Source organism: Lagopus muta, chromosome 1 (assembly GCF_023343835.1).
Source record: "Lagopus muta isolate bLagMut1 chromosome 1, bLagMut1 primary, whole genome shotgun sequence".
Taxonomy (NCBI): domain Eukaryota; kingdom Metazoa; phylum Chordata; class Aves; order Galliformes; family Phasianidae; genus Lagopus; species Lagopus muta.
This window is the reverse complement of record NC_064433.1, coordinates 152,332,284-152,358,290: the sequence shown is the minus strand read 5'-3', so window position 1 is coordinate 152,358,290 and position 26,007 is coordinate 152,332,284. Positions and strand designations below refer to the sequence as shown.

General features: G+C 39.7%; 1 protein-coding gene across 2 annotated transcripts in view; it reads left to right on the top strand.

Moving 5' to 3' along the window:
• Positions 1-14,743, top strand: part of SLAIN1 (SLAIN motif family member 1) — a 56,346-nt gene extending 41,603 nt beyond the window's left edge. The window contains exons 5-7 of one of the 2 annotated variants that reach the window (XM_048946241.1): positions 8,010-8,174; positions 9,983-10,265; positions 13,604-14,743. In XM_048946241.1, the coding sequence (XP_048802198.1) occupies positions 8,010-8,174; positions 9,983-10,265; positions 13,604-13,679 (524 nt within the window). In that variant the 3' untranslated portion in view covers positions 13,680-14,743. The remainder of the gene's footprint in view (positions 1-8,009; positions 8,175-9,982; positions 10,266-13,603) is intronic. The other variant, XM_048946249.1, reaches the window with a different exon arrangement.
• The last annotated feature ends 11,264 nt before the right edge of the window (positions 14,744-26,007 follow it).

The following is a 26,007-nucleotide window of genomic DNA, read 5'->3' as shown; positions in this document are numbered from 1 at the left end:
GATATAGGTTTCTATGAGACTCTATTAATTATGATTCATTGTATCGCATTTCTTAACCACAGTGCACTTTTGATCAGATGTGAATCTGCTCAAATGAAATGCTGACAACACTTGAAGAAAATAACAATGAATGAATAAATGTAAGACACTTCACTGTGTAGCCAACATAAGCTTTGGCTGCACTTAGTCTTGATCCTGTCAACAAGTGTTGGATATCTGACATCAGTTTGGTGTTTTTAAATCTACGCTTTTAAACCTTATTTTGTATGTAACAAGACCCATCTTTAGTAATGCTTGTACTGATAACCTGCTCATTTTACATAGTGGAAACAGACTAATTAATGTGCAAGCTGCTAGCCAACCAATTGTTATCCTCCAGTACGTATTTCTGTAGTTCATTTTAGGTTTTGTTTTCTTTCTGTCTGCTAACACCTTTCTTCAGTTCTAGAAATCGCTGACAGACTTACATATACCATTTGGGTATATCAGTCTGACATGGCATATGGAAAAGTTGCATTGGCAACATTTTTACATTCTCTTGTATCCTAGGAAATATCTTTTATAGAAACCATTCCCTCAGATTCTGGGCCACTTCTCTAAGATCTAAAAGAATCATTATTTAGGGACATTTATCCAGGATCACAGGCTGCTTCAGTGGATGAAGCACAGTGGATGAAAGCATTTTTTCAGAGGGAAGTTAATATTTATCAAGAGCCTCTAAGGGAAACCCAAAGATCATAACTCAGAAGTCTGGCAGCCCAGCAAGGTCATTCCTCTTTTGGTGCATTCTGCATGGATGTTAACCTTCAGATGATGCTAGTATTTGGTCAGAAGAAGGACAAAAGCACTGGGCAGTGATGGCTACCAACAGAGCTGGAATCAGAAGACAGCCGTCAGGTGCTGCTGTCTGTTGTGGAGTCCTGCCAGAAGGAGATTGTCTACTGATTCCTGGCTGACTCCAGAGAAGAAAATATATTGGGGAACAAACTCTTTGGGAAAATCATAACTGAAGCAATTGGGTAAGAGGCAAACTGCTGTCCTAACTATAATTTTGTGGAATATTTTACAAAATAAGGAACATTTTGGCTTGTTCTTGACCAGTTTATAGAATCATAGAATTGCAAGATTGGAAGCGACCTGCAGGATCATCTAGTCCAGCCATCCTTCCGCTAGCATTGCTACCACAAGCTACTAAACCGTATCTCGTAGCTCCTCATCCAGACATCTCCTGAACACTGCCAGGGATGGCAACTCCACCACCTCCCTGGGCAGGCCATTGTAGTGCCTGACATGTCTCTGAGAGAAAAAGTTCTTCCTTACGTCTAACCTAAACATTCTCTGATACAACTTGCAGCCATTTTCTCGGGTCCTGTTTGTTGTCTGGGAGAAGAAGCCAAACCCATCCTCATCACAACCTCCCTTCAGGAAATTGTGGAATGCAGTGAGGTCTCCTCTGAGCCTCCTTTTCTCCAGACTAAACAATCCCAGCTCCCTCAGCTGCTCCTTGCCGTGGAAACGGCAGGGCTGGTCCTGGGATTTAGTCAGTTCGCTAGTCCACATGCGCAGGGAGTGATGACAGAAACTCAATATGAGTGCATCAGAAAACTCCGACTTTATTGTAAACACAAGCCTATATTTATAACCACTTTAGCAAACTTGGCACAAACTGGTTGGTTAACAACCCCATAACAACCCCTAACCCACAAAGATGATTGATTACACATGCTTTCATGCCTTAGTAACTATCTCTGCGTCTCCCCCCACAGATACTTCTTTACCTCCGACCCAAGTTCCTCCTAGGTTGTTTACTTCTGGCCTCAAGTACACGGTGTCCTTGCAGAGAACGTACTAGTATTTTTCCATCTGTATGTCTTTACAGCCTCCCACTTTGTCCTGCTCGTACAGCTGCTCAAGGGGCCCATGGCCCCCTTGGCTAGGAAGCCACTCATCAGCAGCTCCTCATAAGGTTTGTGCTCCAGATGCCTCACCAGTTTTGTTGCCCTTCTCTGGACACGTTCCAGGGCCTCAATGCCTTTCTTGTAGTGAGGGGCCCAAAACTGAACACAGTACTCGAGGTACGGCCTCACCAGTGCTGAGTACAGGGGGATGATCACCTCCCTGCTCCTGCTGGCCACACTATTTCTAATGCAGGCCAGGATGCCGTTGGCCTACTTGGCCACCTGGGCACACTGTCAGCTCATGTTCAGCCAAGCATCAACCAACACCCCCAGGTCCATTTCCTCTTCACATCATCCAGCCACTCAGCCCCCAGCCTATAGCGCTGCATGGGGTTGTTGTGGCCGAAGAGCAGGACCCAGCACCAATTGGGCTTTTGCCTTCCTAACTTCTTCCCTGCATACCTTAGCAACTTCCTTGTAATCTCCCCAAGTAGCCTATCCCTTCTTCCAGAGGACATAGACTCTTTTTCTTCTGGAGTCCCAGCAATAGTTCTCAGCTAATCCACACTGGTCTTCCCCTGCAACTTGCCTTACGGCATTCTTGCACAGACTGTTCTTGCACCTTTAAGATTTCCATCTTGAGGAGTATCTAGTCTTCCTGGACCCCTTTACCTGTAAGGAGCAATTCCCAAGGGACCTATGCTACAAGTGTCCTGAACAGGGCAAAGTCCACCCTCTGGAAGTTCAAGATAGCAGTTTTGCTAGTCACCCTTCTGACATCTTCTGAATAGAGAATTCTACAGTGTCATGTTTGCTCTGCCGAAGACAGTGCACAATCTTCACATCTCCCACCAGTCCTTCTCTATTAGTGAAGAGCAGGTCTAGCAGGGCACCACTCCTGGTAGGAGGCTCTTGTACCAGCTGTGTTTCCCCAGAAGAATATTGTGAGAGCATGTCAAAGGCTTTGCTGAAGTCTAGGTAGACTACATCAACAGTCTTTCCCGCTATCTTCCACTCACGCTCTTGGATTGCTTCCTCTGTGCTGTGTTATATTTCCAACGTATATCAGGGAAGTTGAAGTCTCCCATGAGAGTAAGTACTGGAGATCCTATGACTTCTGCAAGCTGCTCATAGAACACTTCATCCATCTCTTCATAACGATTAGGCGGTCTATAACAGATCCCCACCAAGATGTCGCCCCTACAGGCCTTCCCCTGATTCTTACCCACAGACACTCAACTTCATCATTCCCAACCCCAAGCTCTTCAACATCAAAACAGTCTTTAATATAAAGGGCCACTCCACCCTCCTTCCTTTCTCATCTATCCCTTCTGAAGAGCTTGTAGTCATCTATCAAAGCACTCCAGTGATCCCACCAAGTTTTGCTAATGGCAACTAGAACATTTTTAGCCTGGCGCACAATTGCTTCTAACTCCTCCTGCTCATTGCCCATGCTGAGTGCATTGGTGTAGACACACTTCAGCCGAGTTGTCTGTCTCACGCCCAGCTCAAGATCATTCCCCTGGGCTCACATCTGGTGAGCCCTGTTTTGTCCCCTTCCCGTGTTGTAGCTAGTTTAAAGCTCTTTCAATAAGCCCCACTAGCTCCTGTGCTAGGATTCATTGCCCCCTTTGAGATAGGTGGGTTCTGTTAACAGATAACAGGCCAGGGGCTAAGTGCCCCATGATCAAAGAACCCAAAGTTTCTGCTTTGACACCAGACTCTGAGCCATTTATTCATTGCTTGTGCTTTCCAAGCCCACTCCGTGTCCCTCACTGCCCCTGAAGGTGTAGAACAAAAGATCACTTGTGCTCCTGCACCTCGAACTAAACACCTTAAACCCCTGAAATGTCTTTTCATAGTTGGCAGGCTTCTCTGAGCAATTTCATCACTGCCCCCCTGAACTATGAGCAAGGGAAAATAATCAGTGGACCTAACCAGCTTTGGTGGTTTCCTGGTTACGTCCCTGACCCGGGCCCCAGAAGGCAGCACACTTCCTGGCAGTTCGGGTCCAATCTGTGTATGGGGCCCTCCGTTCCTCCGAGAAGAAAGTCACCCACTACAACCACCCTTCTTTCTTTCCTGATAGAGACAGTCTCAAGGCATGGAGGTGAGCACCTTGCCTTAGGCTCCCTCTCAGGCAGATCCTCAATTGCCTCCCCACTCGCCTCCCCTTCAATTTCTAGCACCTATGGCTTAGAGGGACCTGGGGAAGCGAGGTAGGCAGACAGGGGGGGCTCCATGACTCATCAGTCAGGTCTGTCCGACTGTGACGGGGCAGGGGCTCCACCTCTTTTCTGGGCGCATCTCCCTGGCACCTTTCCCTCCAGCATGCCAGCAAGTCACTTCACCAGTCATCTCCTGCTCACACTCCCTGATGGTCCTTAGTCTCTGGACTTCCTCCTTGAGCTCCACCACCAGGCTGAGCAGCTCATCCACCTGCTCACATCTCATACAGGTGGAATCCCTGCCACTCTCCCCAGTCAGCAGCATGGTCAGGCACTCCCTGCAGCCAGAGACCTGAACTGCCACATTTCTAGGCAATCTCTCCTCGCCACGGTCTTCTTGGAATAAGCCTGCGGTCTGGTGGAGACCATGTTTAGGCCTGCAGTTTCAGAGACTGCCAAGAGGAAAGCTGGTCTCCTGAGCAAGGAGGAATTTTTTTTTTACTCCAGATCCCTCCAGATTCCCAGTGTAGTCTTAGCTGCTCTGAAGGTAGTCTCCACAGGAAACTTACTGTAGTGGCGATGATCTGTGTCTGGGTGATGTTTTCACACCCCTTCAAGTGCGTTTCATAATTCCTAGTTTTCCTGTACTCCATGCAGTGTGGAGTTCAGTGTGTATAGTACACAGAGGAAGATGTGCAAATATGCTTTAGGCAATTTTTTTCTGGATTATTCTGCCGCAGATATGAGAAACAAGGGTGACAGATGCAATCTGAAGAACAGTCATGAAATAACAAGCATGTGTATATACATGAACTACTGAATATGATAACGACAAGATACTGATTGAGTCTCTTGCATGACCTATCCATGCATTTTGGTCTTAACGCTTTTAAAAAGGGAAAGAGCTAATATACATCTGTAGCATTTTATGTGACTGCATTCTACTTATAAAATCTTACTAATTTCAACCCAAATTTTAGTTAAGACTAACTTAGTTGGTCACAGTAGTCTTTGATGCTATAGAAGGTGCTGGTCCTGTGTTGTTAATAGCTACTTGTGTCTAACAGAATAAATTGTAAACAACCAATGATACTTTAGACTTTCTGTTGAGACAGATCGGTGCCAGAGAGCTAACTGGAATGGTAGCAGACCTTTGCTACGTTCAGCATTCATAATAAACAGGGCCATCTGAGCAAATTATTTTCTTACCTGAGAATCTCAGGTCTTCTGCTTCACTCCTTTCTGTTAATTTTCTTATCACTCTTAGAAAAGCTAAGAGCTCTAGAAAGGGAATGTTTGCTATCAGTGGCTTAGCAAATTATTTTTGCTTTCTTCTCATAGATTTCCAGCAAGTTTATATCTAGTCAGGTTTCTGTGACCTGAAGTAATATTAAAATCACATAACTCTTGTCTTCTCCTTCTGTGTACCAGGCTTACAGGAGCTGTTTTTTCACTTAAAACACCCATAAGACTCTACACTGTTCATAGGAGGGAAACAGGTGACAGAATAAACATCAAGAAAGAGATGAAAGAGAATGTATCATCCAAGGAGATGAAAGCTGCAAAGTACTATAAAGATGAGCATTTCTGGGTTTTCCCCAAACACAACACTGACCTGCTGTTTTCATTGCTTTTCGGGGCTATTTATCTCACAGACAAAGGAATCATCTAAGAAGTAACACAAATGCTTGACAGATGAGAATTTGCAGGTGCAGTAGGAATCTTCTGCCTAAGGACTGAATCAGCAGCAGAGCAGACTGCTGAGAAAAGAAGGGACTGATGAGTGGGAGGCAAAAGAAATGGCCACCCTTACCATGGAGGAAATCCAAGCAACTTCTGTGCTTATTTTCTTGCTACTTTAGTTGCATCTACTGGACAGTTCTAAACACAGATTATTCCTTTTTGTCTACACAGTCCCAGAGTGGAAGAACATGTAGATTCCTAGGAATTCTGCTTGTACTAGGTGATATGTGGATAGTATTCGACGAAAATCTGTTTTATGTAGTGTCATCTTCCCTACCACTATCCTACCACACATTTTTTGCCATTTTGTAGCTACAGACAACTCGTGTTTGTGAGTTCTCTGCAACTCTGGGCCGAAACTGTTACTGTAGGAAGGCAGTTACCTTTCTGATTTGCAAAATCTGAAATTTCTGAATGAAATGGTTTCTATATAGATGCCATTGTCCACATTCTCAGTATGATTTTGGAAGCCTTATATTGTACCATTTTTATACCAATGAAATTATTTTTCACTGCCTGAGTGAATCACAGTGGTAATCTCTTTGTTTGCCAGTGTCAGTGATGAGTCACTGAAGCACACCAGCTTTAATTCTTTAATGAAGGGTTACCTTTTAAAATTCTGATTTATCAGAATTTGGCTGTACTCTAGTTTCTGGAAAGTCAGACCTTGTATTCGCTTCTGATGAACACCTCCCTATTTTGCTTTCCATACTTACTGTTTGATTTCAGTAAAATAAATAGGGCTATGTAAACTATTTCCTAGATAGCAATGGTTTTCTATCTCAGACCATCCTATGGTAATTGAAATTCAGCATTAGCTGGGATGAATGTGAAGACCAAAAAGTACAGGTAGGCAGTGGTAACTGGGAGCTGGGACACGAGGGTATTCAAAATGCTGGGCCGTTGAAATTCAAGCATGTTTTTCACAATTTGGAGAATGCTGTACTGAACCTTATCATAATGACAATTCATATACAACAGCTACAGTTATAGCCTTGCAATATGACTCAGTTCGCTGGAGGTACATAGGCAACATACGTACTCAAGTTAGTGACTGCTAATACATTTTATAGATAGAACTGTACTGTCAATTCTCATTACTCATTAGTTGTTAGCAGATTTAAGGATTAGAGGAGCTCTTTATAGTGCTAAATAGGTTATGTATTTATGCGAGCTGATTAACAGAGACTCCTAAGAAACAGTTCAGTTTCTGTATGTTGAACTCATCCCCATGTGAATTAGGAGGTCAGCCTGAAACAGCAGTTGGAAGCCATACGTGTTGTATTATTCCCGTGCATAAATCCAAATTTTAATCTTAAATAGTCCTGCTTGCCATTGAAGAGGGTAGTTGTGGCTGCCTTTTACAAGAAAAGCACATCACTGCAGTGGAAGAGCTAGAGGCAGATCTGTACTGTGCATTGGAACCTACTGCAGATCAGTAGCTGGCAGACTCCATGCTGACCCTGGTACCAGAAAAAACATAACGACAAGCCAGCAGCACAACATTTTTGCTACTGAACCTTGCCAAGAGGCCAGTGCTATTATCAAAGAAGATTTATTGAATGACCTGTTAATTCCATACTTACATTAGCAACTGATCCTGCCCCCATACATCTATTTCCAGCTTTCTTTCTGTGCAGGGCCTTGGAAAATGTCCACCATAAGTACGACAGGAGGCAAACCCACCAGATTTGAAAATCGTGATGTCAGCCCAGGTCTCCAAGCAAATGCCAGTATCAAGACTGAGCAGGTTTTCAGCACGGCCACCCTGTGGAAATGTGTCTTTAGACATCCATAATATAAATATCCACGTCTGATTGTCACTTCAGCCGTGCTTTTTATTCACTTCAAAGAAACAGGCGCATTCAGGGCATGATTCATCTGACCTATTTTACACATTTACATTGAACTCTTTCTTATTATGACACTTTAGCGTTTAAGTCTTTGTAATCCCTGAAATGTACTCCGTGTTGGTGTTTTTAAAATGATTTGTGAATAACTGTGATATTACAGTAATCAGAAGGACTCAGTTAGTGGGCTAATAATAATGTATTCATATTGTCCCTATTGACCCAAACCTTTCTTTGTGTTGAATCAATTTGGTTTTAATTTTGATTTTTTTACAGAAATGATTCAGAGACTCTTCGCATTTGTTGCTAAATTCTGACATGACTGTGAATATTGTGCTCTTTCACTTCAGATAAACTCCGAAGAAGCATGCCTAATCTAGCTCGGATGCCAAGTACCCCCACCATTAACAATACTGCTGGCTTTGCTAGTTCTCCAGTCACAGTGAGGAACAGTCAGAGCTTTGATTCCAATCTACATGGAGCAAGTAATGGGATTTCAAGAATGCAGTCATGTAGTAAGTACCTGTGTTCTTTGGCTTTGTGTAAGGTATTGACAGAATGGTAAAGTATATCTTCCAGCCACTGGAAAGCTTCCATAAATTTTTCAATTTATGAAAAATTAAAGGCAGACTGCATTCCTTTTATAGTGATTTTAATATAGCTCCAGATTTTAAAGCTGCTATTTTGGAAAGCATCTTCCATCTGATCTTCTTATGCAGTGCTGAGGGTTTCATCACAACCTTTATTTTCTTTGCCCACTCATTTTTTACTACTTCAAAATTAAAATTACAGTAATACAGTGGTAGTATTACAGAAGCACCAATAAAGGAGCTAATTCATATAGGCTTAGATTTTTAGCTTTGATACTAACATTTAAAACACTGCTTTTCTCAGTAATTTGCACAATGCTGTATTTACATTACACTACATTGTCTTAAAACACATGACCTCTCTCCTGTTGAACTGGAGCCACTTTGTGGCAAATGGAGGGTTATATCCTCAAGTATATATTACATGTTGAGTGAATGACTTAAAATGACTCTGTAATTGGTTTAATTTAGTTGACTTCTAGATGGCAAGGTGACAGTATTGATCTGTCATTTGTTGAATTATTCATGTAGAATGTCAACAAGATAGATCAAGAACCAAGGCAGTCTTTTCTAGCACAATAATTGAGGTATTCTTATGGGAAGTGGAAAAAGTGAATGTTGTTTGATACAGACAGAAGGAACTGAATTCTGCCTCCCATTGCCTGTGAAGTTTTTGAGGGAGAAATTGGCACAGAAGTGCTGTGGTATTTTCCTTCAAATTACAACTGAATTTTCAAAAGTCTTCAGAACGATTAAATTGATATTTCTTATGCTGGATTTATTTTGCTTTCTTTTCATCCATGTCTTGTAGGAGAATGAAAAGATGTTCATGGTTCTTGAAACACTTGAAACACTTCCTAGTGTGTTGAGAATTTTTTTATTTACTACTTTAAAATATATGTTTATCTGTGTTTTTATGTATGTATGTATACATATGTGTGTAACAGGTAACTCTTCTGAAATACATTATTTACCAGGTGGCTTTGTTGGGGTCTTTAAGGAGCTGTGTTATGAGAGAGGTTCCATAGCAATACACTGCTAGTCTTGTTAACTGAATCACACATCTTTATTTTCTTCCATGTCTTTAAATGGTTTTAAGATGCCCTTTTTCAAAGAGTTGAAAAAAGATTTGCCTGTGTGCTGTAGTTAGTTTAAGTGCTTCAGGCTTTTGATGGTTTGCTTTAGATACATGAATTCTGAAACAGATGTTTGTCTGATGTACACCAGAGGGCAGGATTGTGTAGATAAAGCTTCTGGAATGGGTAGCATTGATTTAAAACGATAGTTTACATAACATCAGCCATGGAATATGTTGTTATATTTCAGACCTTTTTATGGCTTTTTGATTGTTTTTATTATGGACAACCTTGTAAACGTCTGAATAATCTAACAGTAATTAATATACTTTCAGTGGTTTCAAAGCTGCAATTGCATAAGTGGAATTAGTTTGCTTTTAATGACTAATGAAACCTCTTTGAGAGAGAGAAAGAAAGGTGAATAAGGGATAAAGTTTTAGTTTGGTGTGGGGATGGAATGGGATATTTTAGATCAATGCAGTGTCACCAGATGCAGTATTGGATCCAAGGGGTTATTCAGCAGTTCATAATTAGCAAGTTAATTGCATAATGATGTGTTTATCTGCATTTAAATCTGTCTTGAGATGAGCATTATTACCTTGCCTCATTTGCTGCATATTGACCATGATACTTCCTTTTCTACTTCTCTTTTAACAGTTCCATCTCCTGGACAGCTTCAACACAGAGTTCACAGTGTGGGACATTTTCCAGTGTCTGTTAGGCAGCCTCTCAAAGCTACTGCCTATGTAAGCCCAACTGTACAAGGTAGTAGTAGTATTCCAGGATCCAACAATCTACAGTTACATTCTAATACTGGTATCCCAATGCCAAACAAGATTGCCAGTCAAGGGATTTTGGGGCGCAGTGCTCTTCCAAGACCCTCGTTGGCCATCAATGGGAGTGGCATACCCAGAAGTAAAATTGCACAGCCAGTTAGAAGGTAAGAATTAAACAGGCTACCTTTCTTCTGTAGCTAGATTTGATTTAGATAGTTGTTTAGTTAGTTGTGTTGGTTTTTTTTCCCATGGAGTATGAAGCTGGGCTATAAAGGAGAGACATTTCTAGCTTCCAGTGCTGAGTCAGTGAACGGGTGAAGATTTATCTCCACAAACAGTGATGGACAGTGTCTAATGGTAGTAAACTGTGATACTTGCTAGAATGTAATTATGTAAGAATGGATTGCTACTCATCAGTAAGAAATCGAAACATCTCATATAATTAGTGTACTGACTCACCATCTTCCAGACCTGCCAATAGCTGATCCAAGCTCATAGGATAAGCTTGCTAATAGGTATGCATGCCTATTGTTAAAAGCAGTGGACTTCAAAAATGCAACCTGTGATGTTACAGCATTGGAACATGAGGAAGGAGATATCTTGCATGGCTTGGTCTTGTGTCGAACCAGCATCCTTTCAGTTACAGCTGGGAAACAATAGGCAAACCTGGAATCCTGAAGTACTGTGTACTTGCAATGAGCTATATTGCTAAATAAATTGATTTTGCATTTTGCTAGAGATTGTTTCCAAGTAATTTTTTAGGATAAGCAGTAAAATAAGCCTAAAAAAAGAAACTATGTTTTCATCACCTTATCGCAGATGGGAGTTAAACTTCTAGCTGTATATTCTGTGATTAATAAGTTGAAGTTTGTCAAAGAGAAACTTTTATCAACTAGTGTCAAGTCTTTATGCTATTTTTCCCATTGCCTGCATCCCCCCTATTGCGAAAGCCTGCTGTATCACTACCTACTTCTCTGTTGGATGAACTATCTCTGTTTACCTCTCACTATTCCTGTGTTTTTCAATAGATACTGGCAATTTCAATTGCTCATATTCTCTGTTTGCTTGAGTTACGCAGGGATTACACCAAAGTGACTGACAACAGATTTTGACCAACTGTGGTGAAACTTTGATAAAGAGCTGTCAGATTTCTTCTTTGATGAAGACTATATCATGAGATTTCTGTTATAACCTTCTCTCCTCTCTGCTGGAATTCTCTCTGTTAGAGTTCTTTATAGTAAAGGTTTCTCTTTCTTTTTTTTTTTTTCTTTTCCTCAACTTCATGTTCTGCAGAGCTCTTAAATCTTTCTTAGCAACATGTGAGACAGAGACTTTCTGGGCAACCAGGCCCTGTCTGTTGCTATTTTGTAACTTCATACAACAGACAATGTTAAAGAAAAACAAAATTAAGAGATTTCAGTAAGAGGGCAAAGCACCCTACTCTCAACACCATTTTTATTAGAAGCTGGTTCAGATTGGTAACAGTTCTGTTTTTAGTCCAGGAAGTCTGGAATTATATCTTCCCATCTGCAAGTAAATTGCAGTGTCATACATTGCCAACAATGCTGGAAGATATATAGTGTTATCACTGTGTAAATGACAAGTTTATGGGTCTCAAAAAGCACAGGTTGGAGCTCAGCCAACAACTTTAAGATCCTACTTTCATTTTATTTATTCATTTGAAAAATAAGTGTGGCTTCAGTGCATCTGAAACTTTCTTGGATGGAAGTCAACCATGAGAGGAAGATTTTCTCAGTGTTGACTTTGTCACTATGGTCATTTCTGAGGAACAGTACTTTTGATTATCTTTTGAAGAGTCTAGCTTCTATTAGTATATAATAAAATAAAACTGTTTTTAATCATAACTTCATTGAAAGTAGAAAAGATCTTTTTTTGTTTTTCTTTAGTAAATCACATGTTCAGGAAGAATTGTTCTTTCAAAATAAAGCTGTTTATTTTTTACCTATAGCCAGACTTCTATGTAGCCAAGTTACTGGTATTCTGCATAAAATAAATTGGCACTTTATGTAGGCCCCGTGTTAGGAAACTTCAGTACTTCACTTCAGAACCAAACACAAGGGACAATTTATAGCCAAGATAATCAACGTGGCTAAATGTTACTTGCCTTTCTCCTACTATCAGAGATTAAAGCATCCAAAAGTGGTGTAAATAACTTGTGATGAGTACATCCATCTGCATTCAATCTTTTAAGCAAGGCAGCATTTTTTCCCTGTTAAATGGATGCCCGAGTCCCCAGCTTTCTTCAAGTTCACACTCTGGCACTAGGTTTATGGATCCACCTTCCCAACTTCTTTCCCCTACTTGTTGGTCCTCCATGTTCCATCTTCACTCAGGAGCATGATGGCATGAGCAGAGTGAGCTGGAAGCCATCTGCAACAGCCCTGTTATCCCACAGCACTCAAACAAGAGCAGAGCAGCGCTGGGACCAGTGTCAGCCAATGGTCCCAGTTTCCAGACAGTTCTCGAGTGACTAGGCAAGTCTCAGCTAACACAGAATGTCTCTTTTGTGCATTGGGCATTTGGAAGGGAGAGAAGACATCAGTAAGTTACGGAAGTTACTGCTAAAGGAAATGCAAAGAAGGAAGAAAAGAAGGCTCAGGACTTGGTTTTTTAAGAAGCAGTTTTACAGAATTGGGACACTTCTTTTTCAGCAACTTGTCATGTAACTAAAATAAGGTTGCCTATCACTAGTGGATTGGTAGTAAGGTCAGTTAGATAGTTGTTTGTGTGTTTGTTTTTTGATAGTCCTTGAAACAGTTACCTTGCTAATAAAAACCTGGAAGGTTTGGAAGTTGGCCAGTAATGGTTTCATAAGCAGTCCTTGTTAGTGAGAGTTAGAGCCCAAGTGTGAGAGTGTGTGGCTGAAGGATTGCTAGCTCTCTGCACTGGCAGTGGTGTAGGAAGTGGCAGCTCTCTGAATTTGGCTGAGTGATGGAGATACATAATCTTATCTCTTGAATAGGAAGTTCTGGAACAGGGCTTGATACAGTTCTTCTTTTGTTAAGATGCCTTAATTTGTTAGTGCCTGCATAGTGCGTTTGGGTTTTTTGGAAGTACAATGAGCAGAAGTGCTTTTTGGAGAATATTTCCCATTACATCTCTGTTATCTGTCACTATTGGAAGATTTGTTGTCCATAGTGATAAAAATAAGTTTACATTTGTGTTTATATTCTTCAGCATGCTTAGCTCTGAAGAATCAAGTCTTCCTACTTAGGGGGATCTCATGCTTCATGTGAGAATTATTCAGTAAATTCCTTTCTGCAAACCTTTTATCCAGTAACAGAATGGGATTTCATTGGAGGTCTTAATTTCACCATAGATCTTTATAGTTGCCTTTGCATGGAGACAGGATTATACCACAGTGATGTCTCCGAGCAAGCCACAAAGCGAGTGTCATTACTGAAGTACATCATATTTTTGTACCTCAATCTTTCATGTGAAATATGACTTTCTTTGTCTTTTTCTGTCATTTGTTCCATAGTTTTCTTCAGCCTCCAAAGCCACTTTCATCACTTACCACGATGCGGGATGGGAACTGGAGAGATGGCTGCTATTGATGAACAATGCCCATGAACAGTGGAAAATAAGTAATGCAGATTTCATACCCAGCTGGCTGGGTAACAATGTTTTGGGAAAGGAGCATCACGCAATATTATGTCCCCTGGGATTTTAATGTGTAAATATCCATAATGCAATGCTGTTTTTTAAAAAGGAACATCTTATAAAACACTAAATATTGCACTTAATAAATTGTTTCCCGAACAGCTGCGTCAGACTAACAATGGCAGAATTGTTGTGTAGAACTGAAGAAAAAACTACATATGTGCAAAGTACCAGAATGTTTCCTTAGAAAGAACTTGGAGTTAAGGATTCTGGGGCAGTTTTGCTATACTGAAATACTAAGATAATTTATTCAGTATAAAGGCATTGTGTATTTTATTTTGAATTTTGGAGGGACTTACGTATGTGCTTGGATTTTTTTTTAGTGTTTCCAGTATATTTTATTTTGTATACTTGAGTTCATTTAAACTTGCCTGAATCGAACAACAGAGAGATGATTTAACTTTTCTGTGCCATAAATAATATTTTTGGGGTAATGTACTTTTTTAGCACTAGGAACGTATCTTACAAAATTGTACCACTGGCAATACAAAGCAGTGTATTTATGTTGCGAAAGCACAAAAAAAGTAGCACTCACTGGAGACTGCCATCCAGCAGGGTCAGCATGGTTTTGTTGGTCTTTCACCATTTGTTCAATTGTTAATTTATTGTCATTGTGTTTTGTATTTAAAATGGCATCGTAAGTCACACTGCACTTACAAAGATACGGTGATCTCTATGACTGTGTTTGGTTTTCAGTACTTTATTACAAAGAATAAAACTGTAATGTTTTATTAACAGTTGCTTATGTAAAATGAGTTTTAATGTGAATAAATCTTTTTTGATAGATCTTTTACAAAATCCAATTGCACTAATCAATGCTTTCTTATAATGGTATATGACTTAATATTTGATTACAACTGTGTATACTGCTGTTTTGGAATGTTTCAGAAATAAAGAATCTATTTCAGCAATAATACTGTTCTTGAGCGTGCAGTGTAAGCTTTGTCAGAATTTAGCATCTACTAAACTTCTGGAGTTCCTATTACGTAGCATTGATATTATGCTGCATTTTTGCAACTAGTAACTAAGTTCATCTGAATTTTTTTAAAAAAACATGCCATAATATGCCCAGAACACAGGTGAGCATTATTTTTTAAACAAACTTACTGTGATGTTAAGATTTTTTTTTTTTCAATTTATTGTTCAAATTCTGCAAGTGCAAATGTGAGACAGTAGGAAAAAGAGCATATGTATGAAGCTACCAGGCCATTCTTTTGCCATGGATTTAGCTCTGAATTTTCTTGAGGATCTGTTTTTATTAAAAGGGCAAACTAAAAAAAATAAAGAAGAAGAATTTAGTAGTAGTGAGTAAAGTCTTTATTAGGGTGAGATGTGATTGTACAGGAATGCAGTAGTATCTTTGCAGTTCTAGTAAAAAAAAAAAAAAAAAAGAATCTTGATAAGGGTCAAGAAATATTCCAGCATGGAAATTGTCTCAGCACAAGTAAGTATTTCAGCATGTGTGTGCATGGAACTCATCTTGTTCATAAGAAACTAATTAGAAAAAATAACTACTGGCTAAAGGAATCAATCATTTCTTGGACAATCTTAGTTACTTTGAATTGTTTATTTTGCTTGCAGACTGATTGTGACAGGGATGCAGAGCCAGATCTGTTGGTGCTTCATTATTTGCCCATGACAAGGAGTTTTACAGAACCTGCATCCAGGCCTGGGGCCCACAGCACAAGAAAGACATGCTGCTGCTGGAGTGGTTCCAGAGGAGGGCCACAAAGCTCTTAGGGCTGGAGCACATTTTCTCTGAAGAAGGGCTGGGAGAGATGGGCTTGTTTAGCTTGGAGAAGAGAGGACTCCAGGAAGACCTTGTTTCCTTCCAGTACTTAAAGGGAGGCATACAGAAATGCTGGGGAGGGACTCTTTGTGAGGGAGTGTAGTGTTCAAGGGGTATGTTTTTAAGCTGGAGAGAGAAGATTTATATTTTATATTAGGTAGAAATTCTTTTCTGTGAAGGTGCTGAGGCACTGGAACGGGCAGCGTGTTCCACCACACCAGAGAAGATGTGGATGCATCCCTGAAAGTGCTCAAGCCCAGGTTGGGTAGAGCTTTGGATAAGTTAGTTGAGTGGAAGGTGTCCGCACCCTTGGAAGGGAGGTTGTAGATAGATTATCTTTACCATCTAACCCAAACTGTTATGTAATTCTGTAATTCTAACCTACAGCTGAAGCAGGCAAAGGCTTTCGGTTCACCACCTCTGTCTGGCACGAGCAGTGCTAAGGCAGAGCTAACCTTTGGGAGCTAACCCTGGTGCCCCGTTTATATCCTTGCTTCTCCATTATCTGTGTTATAACAGCCACAAATTGCTGTTTTGAAGTTTTAAGATGAATTGCAAGCTCCTTGTTGGAGGCAGTGCTGAGTTGCACGCAAGAGGGCAGCATGTACTTGGAAAATGTTTTATTTGCAGTAATAAAGCTGTACCACTTTCCAGGCTCTTCATTGAATTCTTTTCCAGTGTTGTTTGTATATTAGGACATTCAAAAGAAAGTGGTGAAATGCTTGTGATTTGCACTTCTATATTGAACACCACAAAATGTGTCATGAACTGGAGAATTAAGCATTTTTGATGCATTGGACTGTTTAAGAAAATGCAGTGTTTTTCCCTTTTTAATTGTTCTAATCTCCTATAATGTGTTATTTCGTTACATCAGGATTTTGTAAATGTGTTTTGTTAAGTATCTGTCACACTGACACCATCAATCTTTAGGAGGAAACTCAAGCTGTGAGTGGCTTGATGTCTTTTTCTGTGCTCAAAGAATCAACAGACTCAACTCATTTCAACCACAGACTGTGGTAGTGATTCTGTTTCCTTGTAGCTGAGGGAATTTGACTGTATGATTCTGTGCTCAAGAGAGACCTTATTGCTCTCTACAACTACCTGAAGGGAGGCTATGGTGAGATGGAGGTAGGCCTCTTTTCCCATGTCACTTAACGGTAGGACTAGAGGGAATGGCTTAAGTCTTGCCAGGGGAAATTCAGATTGGATGTTAGGAAAATCTTCTTTTATGAAAGAATGGTGAGATGTGGAATGGGCTGCCTAAGAAGGTGGTGAAGTCACTGTCTGTGGATATGTTCAGGAAATTTTTAAAAGTCGTACTAAGGGACATGGTTTAGTGGAAAACGTTTGTGATGGGTGGACGGTTGGACTGGATGATCTTGGAGGTCTTTTCCAACCTTGGTGATTCTATAATTCTATGAATTTGCTGTCTCCATTGCAATTAGCTAACCAAATACTACTAAATAGCGCCCAATGTCACATACTTTATCACTGCATTACTGGGACAAAACTGTATGGACTATGCAACAGAACAAAACCACTTCTGCCATTATTAATTCTGTGTGGGGCAAATCTTCTCCAGGGCAATATGAAACACAGCAAGGCCACACAGATAGCTTTAAAATAGTCAAACCACTGTTTTTCATGAGGAACCAAAGATATTTTCATTTCTGAATATAAGGAAGTATTTGAGGATTCTCTGTAACCAACTTTGGTTCTTCCTCTTTTGATGCATGAAAGCAATCTACTCTTGCCTCCCTGTTGCTGAGCCCCAGAAATGACTCTTCAATGCAAACCTACCTCCTTTTATCTAAACTAATCTTAGTCTCAGTTCTCAGGCTGGTGTCTGAAAAGTAGCTCTAAACCTTTTTCTTAAAGATATTTTCATTCCCTTTTCAGTTATGAAATAAAACCCTTTCATTTTCCAGTCATTCAACTCCATAACCCAATCAGTCTTCGACTCTTATTACAACCTAACGTTCTAATCTAAGTGTAAATTTTGCAAGATAAATTGAAGATACAAATTTCCTTTTCCATCCTTAGAGATAGTGCATTCATCTGTGATCTCCTCTCATGAAGTCACTTTTTTATTTGGCCCTAACTGGTAGTCTTCAACATACAAGATCCACCCAAACAAAAACTGCAAGATCATTTCCCGTCTTCCTGCTTTGATAATGTTACTTCTACTCTTTGTGTATTGCTTCTGATTTCTCTCTTGCTGTGGAAATCACTGTAGTTAAATGCAAGCTGTACTCAGTTTTCAAAGCAATGTGTCATCCCACTAACAGTTTTGCATTCATTGTTGAAGTAGATTACCATATCTAAGCCCATGATGTCATCCTGTGTTGTTTCTTTTCTAAACAAAGCATCTCCTAGCTTCACAGAATCACAGAATTGTTGAGGTTGAAAGAGACTTCTGGACATCAACTATTCCAATCTCCTTCCTCAAGGAGAGTCCCTTAGAGCACATTACCCAGGATTGTTGAGTCTCCATGGAAGAATCACAGAATCACAGAATCAAAGAATAGCCAGGTTGGAAGGGACCTCAAGAAGACTCCACAACCTCCCTGGGCAACCTGTGTCAGTGCTCCTTCACCTCCACAGTAACAAGTTTTTTTCCTCTTATTTATTCAGAATTTCCTGTGTTTCATTTTGTGCCCATTGCCTCTCTTCCTATTACTGGACCCCATCCTCTTGACACCTGCCCTTCAGATACTTATACACACTGATCAAAACCCCCTGAGACATCTCTTTTCCAGGCCTGTACTCATGCATAAGGTTATTCCTCCCCAAGTGTTAGACTTCGTAAGTCTTTGTTGAATTTCAAGGTGTTCTTTTCTGTTGAGAAGAATATTCTCTGTGCCACTGATCACAACCCTCAGAGATTTGCCATTCACCCAGTTCCCAATCCATTTCACCATCCACCCACCCACCCTTCACTTCCTGAGCTTGCCTATGGGAGACAGCATCAAAAGCCTTGAGGCAGTATCAAAAGCCTTCCTTCTATGTTGTCCATCACTGAAGGGGAAATTTCCCATAAATAGAAGGGACATCATTTTTATCCACCTTCAAATCCTTCCTTAAAGGCTTTTCTTTTCTACAGTACCACTGAAAACAGGACAACAGTTAAACTATGTCTTCTGACTGCTCTTGAGCCCATTAATCAATGCTATCCCATCATATTTCCTTTTCCTGATGTGTTTTTTTCTATACCCAGACTGCAGGTTGTTGCAAGCTGAAGATATTTCCCATTGTGCTTGTACGAAGCCCAATAGGTTCTTAGGCTCAACACTAAAATGCCTGTATGCTAACACAAATTCCAAAAATGAACATTTTCCATATGGAAAACACCACTTAAACATTCACTATGAACAATTTGTAAGATTTCATTAAGAATTAGGGAATAAAGCACACTATCTCTTAAAAACACATTCGCTGTGTTTAATTCTCAGGCACGATTTATCAATTAGGAAATTCTGGATTAAAAAAGGAAATGAATAAGATTGAATTACTTCTCCTGTCACCATTCTGGTACACTGTCAGTAGGCATATTTGTGACTTCACTGCTGAATGCTTGACAATACCAAGAAGTTCACATACTGGCGCCACGCTCAATGCAGTATAGATGTCTTAAGCATCCTGAGCAGAGGAATATCTTGAAGTCTTGGTGTGAAACCTATTCTAGCTGACACTTTATGAACAGCAGATCTGTATGTGATTGAAATGTCATTATGATACATTTTTGCAGATAGCAGCCGTCTTTTGATTAGGACTGGTCACGTGGTTTCCCAATACATCTGAGATCATAAATGCCAATTTCTCTGCACATTCTATATTCAACATAACAAGTTTTTGTAATAGTCTGAGCATATTAAGAGGTAAGAAAATGTACTCTAAGAATAGCATTAGCTGAAAACTATTATATAGTATCTGGGTCAGATTTAATGCTTGCTTTACTGGAGAAAGTCTGTCATTAACCACTTACATACATGTGCTTGCGTTGATCTCATCTTGTGCTGTAAGCACTACAGTGCCCAAATTTGTCTTTTTGAATTAGTCCCCGACTTTCGTGGATTTATTTTTCAGCAGAAGAACCTGGACTAATGTTTATGAATACAGATAAGTCAAATAGTTGAGAAGAGAATTTAATAATTTTTCTGATCTCTGTAAGTACACTGACAAAGAATATATGAACCTAGATCTGGAGGAAAGAATAGTGAATTCTTTGTTTTTTGAAGTAGGGCTAAACATATCACATAGTTCGTGGATTATCTTGAGCAGAATATGTAATGATGGCATGCATAAATACATACATATGGAAACAACTGTCTTATCCTTCACTGGTTCAGATTAAAAAAATGGATAGAAGTATAAATTGGGCTCTCTGAACCATGTCAAGAATTTTGGACTGTATCAAGTGAATGCTTGAACTTCAAACTCTGTAGAGATACAAAGCCATTTTTTACCTATGGAACATATGTAATTTTAATCTTTTGTATTGATCATTCATCATGATTTTTAGAGATGGAAACACAGTCGAAAGAAACACACACAGTTCCCAAGTGTAGCTATCAAAATTGAAACAACAGGCAGACAATAGATAATATGCACACACCATAAAGTTACTCTTGCCTGAAGAGAAATGTGACAAAAAATGGAAACAAAATGGAAGCAGCGCTGTCCTTGCCACTACTCTCCTAGCTATCTGGAGCTGCATGGCTCTTTACACAGAGGGGCTGGACATTTGAGACCAATTGAGACACATACATTGCTCTTCCGGCTGTGCAGAAAAAAACTTGTGTCTCCTATGTACAGAGTAGATTTGGCCAACACAACAGTGCCATTTCTTCCCAGAAGTGCAGTGCTTGCTGCAGACATGTTACCCAGATGCACAGCTCTCGTGGTTCACTAAGTTGTGTGCAGGTACCAGAGAGCTGCTTGGTGAGGTGAACTGCTTGAAAGAAGGATTACATATTAGAATCTATTCAAATGATGATACTCAAACATGCTGTTTTTGTTCTGTGAGCATACCTAACGGATAATGTTTAGCCATGTCAGACATCACCTTTCTGCTACGTAGAGCTCTTTCCTTATGCTTGTACATATTCTTTAATTTTTTTGTCATTATTATTTTTAAGTTAAAAGAATAAAAATAATATTTTTTTCTTTGTTAAAAAATGAAAATAATATTCCTCCTGCGATTCTGTTCACTTCACTCCTTGTACCTCAGGTTTATGTTGTTTCCCTGGAAAAACAAAATATTACTTCTTTGTCCATTTGGCCAGACCTGTAGCATGAATAAGCCTGCAGCAGTATTCCCAAACTGAACTCCAGCAATCCATCCAACCTTTGTGCTTTGCAGACTGCATGCAGATGTTTCTGAGCAAGCCTGTATCCAAGACTGAGCTTTTCAACTACAGAAGCAGCAGCAAATGTAATCTGAGTGTCAGCCACAATACACATAAACTGGAATATTTTGAACAATTTTTTTTTGCAATAGCAGAAAATACAACAGTATGTTTTTGAAAAGCACCAATGTGCTTTTCAACCTTCCCTACAAGAGGTTGTATCTTCATTTCTGGATACCCTTATAGAATCATAGAACTGTAGAATCACCAAGGTTGGAAAAGACCTCCAAGATTATCCAGTCCAGCCATCCACCTATCACCAATAGTTCCCACTAAACCATGTCCCTCAACAAAACATCTAAACTTTCCTTCCTTTTCCTAAACACCTCCAGGGTCTGTGACTCCACCGCCTCCCTTCCCAGCCCATTCCAGCATCTGAATAAGTGTTCTTTTCTTTCCAAATGTGAATTTCACTAAATCAATAAAAATATGTTGAAAAATGCTTAGTGACTATTGACCTTTCTAGAAGACTTTCTTAAACTGCTTCTAAAGCAGATATTCCAATTCCAACATCAATGTACAATTTTTTTTTCCATAATGCTGCTAATATTCTGTTCAGCTCCTTTAAAATGTAAAGCAGTAATTGAAGTGAAAGTTCAAGAACTCAGGAAGAAAATTAATTTAGAAAAGGCATGATTTTTAAGCCAAAGAAATCATAGAAATGTGTTTTGATTTAATCCCTGTTTTTCTAGGCAGTCATTGACTGGAATGAGCTATGCAACTCTGATTATGTATACATATACAACAGGAAGGATTTTTGTATACATAAGAGAAGGGAAAAAACATCAGAAGAAATGATGTTGCTGCAAAGCTGTCTGGATCAGAAATCACAGTACACAAACCTGCTTCCATCTCTATAAAAGGAATGCAATAGCAGTGATGGTCCCCACCCCACTTGATTTACAGCTGCAGCTACTTGGGTGGGTGCAGATGGGCTTGAGCCCTTTCAGGTATGCTCTGATCTGGTTGCTGTAAGTGAAGTCTGATCCAGAAGCTATGCCAAGTGTTAGCAGAGCTTATCTTGCTTCTCAGGACACCTTATTATTTTGGATATGATCTCATGCAGACAGAGATCTGAGGTTGGGTAGGAGGTCATACATCTGCCATACCTAGCTCTGTACAATCAGCCTGGCAGCTGAGAGCTGATAGCAAATCTGTGGCTCTGTTATCAGGCCTGTGGTTTGTAAGCAAACTGAGTGATGCCCTTTGATGAAGAGCCAAATGTAATTATTCACAGACTAACAATATGGGCATGTTTTTCTCATGTACTGAGTACTCGCAAATCCCATTGCTTCTGCCTCAAACTGTAAGACTGTTAACACCTCTGAAATTAGTTGCTGGACAAATTGTATCTCCTGATACAATCTCTGTTCTTATTAAGTCCCGTTTAAATTGAGGTTTCATTATTCTGTTTTCATGGAGCACTATTTTACAGTCTATTACAGAAAGCAGTTTATACGATGGCACTGACAGAAAATAGTTTGAAATAGAATTAATTATCTGGACAGGAATATTGTGTATTTTTGTGGCTCATTCCAGACTCATGCACAGGACATTCTGTTAAAAATAATGCTTTGTTGAGGGCATATTTTCCAAAGTAAATAGGAACAAAAATGCCATCTACTAGACAAGGTATTCCAGACAACTGGAGTGATAGGTTTCCCTGGCATTCAATTGCTTTATATAGAATTGAGTGTATATTTTAATAGAAAGTGTATAATGAGTGTGTATTTTAATAAAAAGACATAGGCATTCATAAAAGTCCAAGTTAAGTATACAGTACGCTATGAAATTACACCCAAGGAGCACTGATATGATGGAGGACTCCACCACAGTGAGCCTCATCAGTATCCCAAAGAGCAGGCTTACAGCTTTCTTGAAGACTAAAGCAGCGGTTTGCTCGACTTCATGTCTTGCTTCAAAATATAAATCACAGGTGCTTGTCATGTTTATATAAGCACAAGCAAATTTCCAAGAAAGAAATGGAGAAGTGGAAAACTTGAAACGTTTCAACAGCGTTTAAGAGCATAAACTGCTGAAAAAAGCTGTGTTTCCTTCTGCATCGTTTTGCAGCCTCACTCAATATCCTGTCTACTTTATATCCTCACTGTGAACAATATATGATAAGATGAAAGGCAGTTTACGTAAAAGCAGACCATCTCCTTGAGAAAAAAACTTATAAAGCACATCTCCTGTATATCCCTTTAATCCTTTGTGAATCAGTGAACTGCCACTTTGTCCTCCGTTCTGAAACCCTTCCTTAGTTCCACAAAGCAGATAAGTTTGTTGTGAAATGCTTTTATTTTTCTTTTTCCTCTGAGAGAAAAAGAAAAAGAGACATGAAAAGCTGTTTTGTGGCATGTGGTAGCCTGCTGACAAAATCACAGAGCAGTGGAAATGAACATTGTTCATAAAAACCTCAGTACCACTGGAAAACCCGTGGTACATGCCCATGCTTGTGCAGCGGGATTAGGTGTCTGTATTATGGCAGTGTCTGGAAGCAAGTTGGATTTCATACAATAACAACAAAAAGCCTCATCTGAAGCAGCTGGCAGTCTCAGTGAGTGCACTGCCTGAACTCTGTTTGTGCACCTTGTCGTATGAACAAAGTTGTTCCAGCTGGAGGAACATGGCAGGACTGTTGCTGAGACATGAGTAAACAGTCAGTAGAGTAAATTGGGGATCAGAAAACCTGTGTTCTTTTCCCCGCTTAACCAAACATCTTTGCTTAACCAAACAACCTTTGCTTAAATGAACTTAACCATGTTCTCATACAGCACAATGGAATTACTGCTTAAGTCTTGCAGGAACTACAGTGAAGCAGATAGTAATTTTTGATGCTAATGAATACAGATAACCATTTAGCAATGAAAAGAAGCAGTGGAATAATACCCTTCTAATTCAAATTTGAAGGCACTTTTCCATATGATCTACTCATGTCTACTACAGAGATGGGGTTATCTTGTACTAGCAATGAAATTATGTAATGAACAAAGGGTCTGTAACAAGTTCAAGTATCCAGAAGGAAATAACTGTGCTGCTTCTAAAGTGTTGTTCTTTGTTTTGCACAGGGAGAAGAATAAAAACATTTCCTGTGTGGTGAGAATTGGTATGGACAAGACAGGAATTTGATATCTTTTTACTTCAAAAACCAATCTTACAGTTGTTTGATTTTTTTATTTTGTTATTGTTACCTGATGAGCCAAATGATCTGGGCTAAGACACATACTGCTTTGAAAGTATACATTGCTAATGTATGTGTGCATTTCCCTTTTCATCAGAAACCAAGCGCTTCAGTATTTTTTGTATGTTGTCCTCCTGTTACGGTAAATAAAATTCTTTTCTGAAATTTTGTGTTATTACTAAAGAATCACGTCTGTTGCTATGCACATGCAGTTAGTAAGGAGATAAAATTAGATATATCAAGAATAAGTCCCTACATTGAAGGGATTAGGGTCTGAAAAACAAGGAAAAAATAACATAAAACTGTGCGTACTTCCGTAGAGCAGCTTTTTTAGATTGTATGTTCTTGAAAGGGTAACACCTCTGGCAGTTATCTTTGGCATCCTCTTTTTTGGATTTACCATAGAAGCTGACCTTAAAGCATTAATTCTGAGAGCAAGGACTGTAAAAGTCAGCTACCACACAACTGTGGTCAGCCCTGAGTTGGCATGGATGCCTTAAAAGGTGAAAGAAATAGCGGGATTGATGGCATCTACTATGACTTAAAAAACAGCAAAGGAATAGGATTATCATGATATTATTTGATGTTTTAAAATCTTGGGACATTAGTTTTCCTACTGTGTACTAAGCTTCTGTTCTTCCTCATCTCTTAACCACTTCTAAGTAGTTCCAACCAGGAAGCTTCTGGTTTTCATCTAAATTTGCATCATCAGAGACTGGATAAACAGAGATTCTAGTTCTAGGCTTAGTGAAAAAAAAAAAATACAAACAGAAAAGAAAACCTATCTATGGAGTGTAGAACCACATCCAGTAGGGTACCTACACGGTAGTAAATGTCATGCCTACTTTTGACGTTCCTGTCTGCCTAGGAGGTAATCCAAAATATATATTGGAGGAGTGTTTCCATTAGGACTAGTTAATTAAATCCTTCCCTTTTCTAGACTGTAGGTGCCTGCATTAGGGCTATAAAAGAGATGACTGCTCACTCAGGAGTCAGAACCACAATTCCCCTAATCAGGTCTGACACTTACATGTTCTTTGAAGCAATGTTTATGCTGCTAATTAAAAAGAGATTGTGACCCAGTCCCTGACCTCAAAGCCAAATGACATGAACTATTTCTTGGCTACACAGCTGAGAGATAGCTCCCTCTGGAACAAAATGTGTCTCGAAGCAAGTTACCTAAGCCAGTCCAAACAGCAGCCAAGGTGAATGAATTAACATTTAAATACTGTGGATGACTTGTGGGCCTGTTGCTTAATTTAAATTCCAGTTTCTCTTCTAGCAGAAAAGAAGTACCCTCTTGATGGTTTTAATGCTTACCAAAGAAGTTCTACACCTGGCTTGTAGGATCTCACAGCTTGTATCCCAAAGGAAACCACTGCTATTAGGATCCCTCAACTTCTCCTCTTAAATTGCAAGACAATGAGGTGATATGAAACAATCAACATGACTTTAGCAAAGCAGGTCATGTCTGACCAATCAGGTAGCCTTCTACAATGAAGTGATGGCATGGCTGGACAAAAGAAGAGCAACTGATAGCTCTGATGGACTAGCTGGGCATGTGCAAAGCATTTAATATGGTCCCAAACCACACTTTTGTCTTTAAATCTGAGAGGTTTGCAGAGTTGACTATTCAGTGGATAAAGAATTGGTTAGATGGTTACAGCCAGAGGATTGTTGTCAGTGGTTCTATGTCTAGGTGGAGGCCACCCCAAGTGGTGTCCCTCAGGAGTCTGTCTTGGGACTGGTATTCTTCAACATCTTTATCAGCGACAAAGACAATAGGACTGAGTGAACCCTCACCAAATATGTAGATGACACTAAGCTGAGTGGTGCAATTG